The 7,500-nt window shown below is 36.7% G+C and overlaps 1 protein-coding gene across 1 annotated transcript in view; it reads left to right on the plus strand.

The window, feature by feature from the left end:
* The window catches only part of LOC138033738 (uncharacterized), a 26,196-nt gene that overhangs the window by 16,357 nt on the left and 2,339 nt on the right, over positions 1–7,500 (plus strand). Inside the window, exons 3-4 of the mRNA XM_068881546.1 lie at positions 3,237–3,512; positions 7,405–7,500. The exon at positions 7,405–7,500 is cut by the window's right edge and continues 204 nt beyond it. Coding sequence (XP_068737647.1) covers positions 3,237–3,512; positions 7,405–7,500 — 372 coding nt within the window. The remainder of the gene's footprint in view (positions 1–3,236; positions 3,513–7,404) is intronic.

The raw sequence follows: 7,500 nt of genomic DNA on the forward strand, positions 1-7,500 counted from the left end.
CTGTAGTAAGCCACCTTAATGTGTTTGCCAGTGCCCACATGGAGCCCATCACAAACTGTGTGACTGTTGCTGTATTTTGAATTCAGAGGAAATGTAAGCAGTGCAAACAATGTCCAATGAGAGAGGAACAAATTAAAACAGCATGACAGTTTCAGCCATCACACAATTAAGAGTCCAGATACACTTCCATTGGCCTTACATACACGTAGCAACAGATGCAAACATTGGAAACAACACTGTTTTCAAACTAAGATGTTTTCAAAGCAATTGAATTTGCCATGCAAAAACCTGCAGAAGTGAGGAAGAAGAAGCTGGCTGCTGACAGTCGAGACAGCTCTTTCAAATAGCTTTTTTAGTGCTTGTTGAATACTGCAACATTTGCCAAAAGATACATGGGGCTTACAAGGCTTTATCTTTGAAAAAAGTACATGTACAATTTAACGTTGAATTTAGAGTAAAATCGTCTGGTGTTAGGCATAGTAAAATTCATTAAGGTAATTCCCTTGAAATTGTTCTGACTACTATCAAACGTTTTTGGAAACTTGGCATAATTAACATTCATGATATGAACATTAAAAAATGCAATAAAAAAGTGGGGTATTTTTACTGTTTTCACGTTAAAAATTCGAATCATACAGTCTTGGTTATTTCAAAGACACAAAATTTTATTTTGAAAATAAAGTATCTTTTATTTACATAAGCAGTATTGCTTCATTTATGCCATCTTTGATTTCCTGGTTGTGGGAATAGTGCACTTTTTGGGACAGTGGTTAGCTTCGCCTTGGGTAAAATACACCCAGAACAGAACTGTTTTCAAAAAAAAATTTCATGTTCTACTATAATCAAACTTTTTTTCTTCTTCAACTATGTTCTTTATTAGACTGTTCTTAGCAAATACCTGAAAAAAAAATTGGGGGTCACCATGCACGTTTGAGAGAAAAGGAGCATTTAATTCCACTATCGGGTTTAGTTTGAGCGAAATCTCTTACATTTTGTATGTGCACGTGCTCATGTGCACGTGCTAATGAGGCGAAAATCGTGCGCAGTAGGGATGCGCAATGCAATAGTAAGGAATTACCTTAAGTGGCCATTAGGAGGGTTAAATTAATTGCTAAAATTTGATGTCTCCAGCCTGGTACAAGAATGACAGTACACCTCATTTCTGGTTAAAAAAATTGTATATTAAATGTTGAGATTTGGTGTCAGAAGATAATTCATGTCAATTAATTTATTACCTTAGTGAATGTGAGGCTCTTCTGCATTCCCATAGACTCGAAAGTCAAAAATTTAATATAGCAACAGTCATAACTGTATTTTGTGTGGGCTCCCTGTGGGCTGTCAACCATTAGGATTTAATGTGGCCAATAATTAAGCAAGATTACAGTTCAAGATCCTGATCACAGTCTTCAAAGGCTTAAATAACATTGACACACCAATTTACATTAAGGAGTTATTAGTACCTCTTAACAGTACAAGAACCTTGCATTCTTCCACCAAAAACCTGCTAAAGGTTACGAAGTCAAGAACAAAAACATATGGTGACAGAGCATTTTCTGTCATAGGTCGTGTATTGTGGAATAAGCTGCCTGATGAGCTGAGGCATGAACTCTCATTGAACTCCTTTAAATCTAAGTTAAAGACATTTTTGTTCAGACATTATTATGAATGATTAATTACATTTTATTAGTTATATATACAATAAACAAGGGTGTGTGGGCGGGTGGGTGGCTGTATATATATCTTTTTATACATACATACATATACACTTTTTTTTTATAAATTTGATTGTAAAGAGTATCGAGACTTTTGTTGTATGCGCTGTTTCAAGAATTAAATTATTATTATTATTATTATTATTATTATTATTATTATCATTCGATGTATTTTGTCCTTCCTTTTCATTGGCCGAGAGCTTACCACGTAACCTGAAAATAACTGCCCACAAATAAGTGTTTTGCTGCAAATAATATTCTGCTCATGCGCAATTGAAATCACGCTCTTGTGAGAAAATGGCAGATCCGTTCCCCGAGCTGTCAGAGAATGATTCGACATCTTTAGTTGATCGAAAGAACGGTGAGAATACTAAGAAAGTAACAAAAGTTGCACTCAACATACATGTATTTCAAGAGTATCTCAAGGAAAGAAAGGTAGACAAAGAGCTTATTAGTAGTGTCATCGACGTGAAGGACAAGTTGGCAAATTCATATGTACTCAAAAGATTTTATGCTGATTAGCCAGAAAAAAGAATGGCAAGCTTTACACCAAAGCTTCACTTGTCAGGATACACTTTGAAAACTGTGAAATTCTTCAGCTTTGTTGATGCCTAGTGTTATTGAACATTTGGCTGTAAGTACAATTATTTGAAGTCTACAAATATAATCATGCTGAGAAGGAAACCAATTGATTGGTGCGATTACTCAACTCTGCAAGGCAGCGCTCGCTTACGGCTTTCTGGAAACAAAAACAAAAAAGAAGCTTGGTGATCAAATGATAAAACAATTATTGGCCTCGGTTATCGCAAAATATTGTGCTTTCTTGTCAGTGTCTTGCAGATAATTTATTTGCCTCAGCCTTCGGCTTCGGCAAATAATTGATCTGCTCGCCACTGACAAATCACGACATTTTGCTCAACCTTGTCCAATAATTGTTAATTGTCTTTACGTTCGATGCCTCTTGCAGACCACATTTAAAAATGCCTTGAGAGTCGTCACAGTCAGATATGGAAATTAGCCATGTGCTAGTCACAAAGCTCTTGGCTTGATACTGTCACATACAGGTATATGACAAGGATGAGGTGTCTTTTGGCACAAAAGGTAATCGGAAAAGCTCACACAGACTTTCCATAGCACATACTACTTCCTCTTCATCGAATTACTGCCTTCTCAGACTGAATTTGCAGAGGAAGGTATCCTTGGTCTGTAGCAAAATTTCCAAACATTTGAAATTGCAAATGGGAGTAGCATTTTATTATTACTTGTATCTCACTGTTTTAGTATGTACTAAAACAACTATTCAACTCAGTGTCGGTGGCTAGTGGTGAATATTTACCTCGCCGCTTCGTGGCTCAGTAAATATCCACCACTAGCCACCTCCACTTCGACGATGATGTTGACATTTGATACCGAGTTACTGGCTCCTTTTTGCTACTTTAAATCTAAGTTAAACTTAAGTTTTATGTATGTGTGTGTATGATGATGAATGAGCGTGACCTTCCTTTTCTCTCTCCATCTTTGTAGGCTGGTGTATTCATGGGATTCTCCATCACATCTGCTGTGTTGGGTGGAATAATCATAATTTGCTACAGTATAGCGCTTGCCTTTGCTGGTCACTACTACTACTACTACTACGATAGTTATGGTACATACAGGAGATATCCACATTATTCATACCAATATAATACAAAAATGGCACTCAGTGTCATTGTCTTGATCCTTGGCATTGTGGAGTTTACGATGGGTATTTGGGCAGCAGTTTGTCTTTGTGTGATGAAACCTTGCTGCAGTCCTGCTGAGGTTAGTCTACCATTATTCTGATCCAAATTTTTCCCTATAGTTGTTATGTAAGTCTTCTAGTCTAAGACTTGTAGTCTTGTTTGCTTTATTTCACCATCACTCGCTTTGGTGGTATTATAGATGTGCACTTAGTTAATACAAAAGCTGCTAGATAGAAATAAAATCATGGTTACTGTAAATTACATTTTAGAAATTTCAGAACTTTATACTAAACTAAGATTTCTTATAAAAAGTATTATTTAATGATGAGTTATTAACCCATGACACCTAATAGGAGTGAGACTTGAGAGATTTTACTCTGTCTAATGCCAGGTGATTTTACTGTACTTGTCAAATGGGGTTAAGTACTCTTTTACTGTATACAATGTGTACAGTGTACATGTAGCTATTAATGAAGTCCACAGAATTTCATTTCTACCTATTCTCATTAGCATCTACAATGTACATGTAAGTATAGTAAATAATTTCATTCACCTTTTTGTGTACAGTTAGCCAGTATCAAAAATATAAACTAAGGTTATATACTTATACTCCAAAAACTGTTGCGTTGAACAAAAATGCAATTAGACAGTATCAAAAATACCATAATACATGTACTCTTTGTTGGGAGGCACGGTGGCCTCATGTTTAGAGTGCTCGACGAAGATCGAGTGGTGACCCGAGTTCGGGTCCTGGCGGGGGACATTGCGTTGTGTTCTTGGGCAAGACACTTTACTCTCACGGTGCCTATCTCCACCCAGGTGTATAAATGGGTACCGGCGAAATGCTGGGGGTAACCCTGCGATGAACTAGCATGCCATCCAGGGGGAGTGTAAATACTCCTAGTCGCTTCATGCTAAGGAAACCGGAGATAAGCGCTGGCCTGATGGGCCACTCGGCTCGTAAGCAGTGACTTTACCTTACTTTACCTTTTGTTTGTCCCTCCAAAATTTTGCATAAGCATTGTTTTCAGTTTCTCTTGGGACCATTACAAGTACGGTAAGTCCCAAGAAAAAAAAAAAGCAATGCTTATGCAAAATTTTGGAAGGACAAACAAAGAGTATTATGGTATTTTTGATACTGTCCAATTGCATTTTTTTATCAACGCAACAGTTGTTGGTGTATATATAACCTTTTATGACCTCAAAACCGGCACCAAAAATTGCCCCAGGTGGACATATGATCATAGCAAACTGGCAGTGCATGATAATAAATATAATTTATAATTATAGTATAAATTGAACTGAGTGGAGTGCAGTTTGGTCTGAAATCATATGTGTGATTTCAAAATCTGTGCAAGTTCGATTTGAAATTACCAGTACATGTATAATTTCAGACCAAAATGTCACGACATGAAGGTCAATTACCACTAAATATTATATTAATGTTGGATTTTCCAGGGAAACAAATGGTGATCACTTTTCTTGCCTGAAGAACTCCAACATTGAATATGGGGGAGGGGGGCCACAAGAGCATGGTATTTCCCAAATACTTCAGCCAATAGTTAGAACAATCAAATTAGGTGTGAAGTGAACTGATGCCTGCAACCTTCCCAACAACTTTTGGCCACAATTGTAGCAGGCAAGCAAGCTTTCGAATGCAGGGAGAAGTCATTATGACAATAAATTTATTGACATTATGTAATATTTGCCATAAAAAACGCCTCAGCACAGTGCTACCTGCATGTAGTATTGTCAATAATGGTAGTTGTGAAATGATTTTATAATTTTGCACGATCAATTTATCTCTATACACATGTATTATATATAATCATTTAAAACTCATAGAGCAAAAAATGTCCAATTTTTCAGTGGCTTTGCTCTTGCCTAGATATTTTTGTTATAGCCAAACACTAATAAGTGTCAAGGAAAGTTTATTGAAAATAAAAACATCCATCAAAGAATAATCTTTCAATAATTATAATTATGGTCCACATTCTATGCATTGCAACAACCTAGACAAAATGGACAAGTTGGTGTTGTCAGTCTTCATACTTGAGGTAGACTTAACACTGGTAAAGATGGCTGGTTAAATAGCTCCTGGTATGCCATTTAACAAATCTATATTGTTATTAAATTATTGGATCTTAAAACAGCCCTATGATCTTGAAAATTGAACTGTGATTGTTATTTAGGAAACTTTATAAATGCTAGGGCAATAATGAACCACAAAATATATAAGTTCATCAGATGAGATGGTACTTTCTTTTGGTCAGCTGGAGGTCATGGATTCCACCCGCCAGTTCAAAACTAATAAGTGAGGAGAAGGTACTGCCTTTGTAATGGTATCTTCTATTGGTTTACGGTTCTAGTAAATTCTGTTCAGAGCCATAAATAGTGGGCTCAGATCAAAAGCAGAGATGAAAGCACATGCTTTCCTTCAGTCAGGGGCACCCAACGTCAATTTTCGGAAAATATCTGTTCGGAAGACGATTTGAGATCTAGAATTTTCGGAACATTTGTTCTAAAATTTCTTGCTTGCCTGCCTGTCCTAGGATTTTCGAACATCTAAAAAATGAAATTATTGCCCATTTTTAACGGATTTTTACCCTAAAAAGGTCACCTAGAATTTTCGGGAGCCCTTTTTCTGGCTGAAATTTTCGAAAAGGTAAGTTTTGATCCCTATAATTTTCGGATCACTAGACTTTCAGCTAGGAAATCCGAACAGATAAAAACAATTTAGGGGGTAAAAATATGCCTATATCTACCGTTTAAACACCAAAATACGTTTAAAAATGCTATGTTTAAGTGGTTTTGAACTATCTTCTCGTTGGGTGCCCCTGTTCAGTGGCATTTTATAACCCAGTGAGGCCCATTTGCCGCATAATGATGCCAAAGCCCCTTCGTTTATATCCACAGTACAGTCCATGGACTGCAGGTATACTATTAAACCCCTCACAAGGAAAAGGGAAATATCTCTATCATAATTAGTATTAGTAACCGGTGCTTTTCACTCATTCTGATTGGTTGACTTGGTGGTGACAAGCAAATGTGCTATAATATTCACCTTTGACCAGCCAAAGAGGAACAAAATGACTTCTCATAATTGCGAATATTGTGGTAGTTCGTATACTTGTAGTGTTGTATAAATGAACACTAAAACAATAATAATTTAGTTTAAATAACAAACTACTGTATCAACAAGTTGAACTACATGGGACAAATCACAGGGACAAAATCACCCACAAATTTGTGTTGTACAGTTATAAAAGCTGCACCCGTTCACACGAAGGAACTTGTCGCTGCAACTTATCTCTGGGACATCTACCCATAACATTTTCATGTGTGCGCACATGCTGTTATTTTGTCCCTGCTACATGTCCCAACGACACGACTCTATAATGCATGTCGCCTCAGTGTGTACACACCTTTTTGTCATTGCAACACCAGCCCTCTTTTCTGCCCACCTTAAAGGGGTACTCTGACGAAAATCACATCTTTCCTATCTAAGCCATTTTGGAACATAAACAAGTAGTCTGTGTGAGAAGAAAAATGCTGTTTACTTTTTTCAAATATCTCTTTTCGTTCCAGAGATATTCGAGTTTTTAAAATATGCAAATTAGCCAAGTGATGAGTCGTCATACACTCACTCAAATTTTGTTCAAATATGATGAAAAGAGACATCTCAGCCAATTTGTTTTTGTTCTTTAATGGAATTCTATGCGATACACTCAAAAAATCAAGGGGTAAAAATTTGATCATAGTACCACTTTAATAGCTATTTGCGGGGCATCTAATTATTATCTTTTGCTGGTAATAAAATTATTTTTTGTGTTTTTAAATTGTTAATACACTTCCAGATTATTGCTTGATAACTGAGTGTCTTAGGTTGCCAGTTTGACTCCTCCGTAGTCATCCTTGTAGTGTAAGCTCATCATCAGAGAGGCTTGAGGTATTTTTATGTTTGCTATCAGGGACCAACAGTGGTATTTGCTGGGAACACCACTGGTCAAACAGTGGCCCTTGGTATAGGTGGTGGCCAAGTTGCCTTTCCAGCACAAACAGCTGGT

The sequence above is a fragment of the Montipora capricornis genome, chromosome 14 (genome assembly GCF_036669925.1).
Source record: "Montipora capricornis isolate CH-2021 chromosome 14, ASM3666992v2, whole genome shotgun sequence".
Classification (NCBI taxonomy): domain Eukaryota; kingdom Metazoa; phylum Cnidaria; class Anthozoa; order Scleractinia; family Acroporidae; genus Montipora; species Montipora capricornis.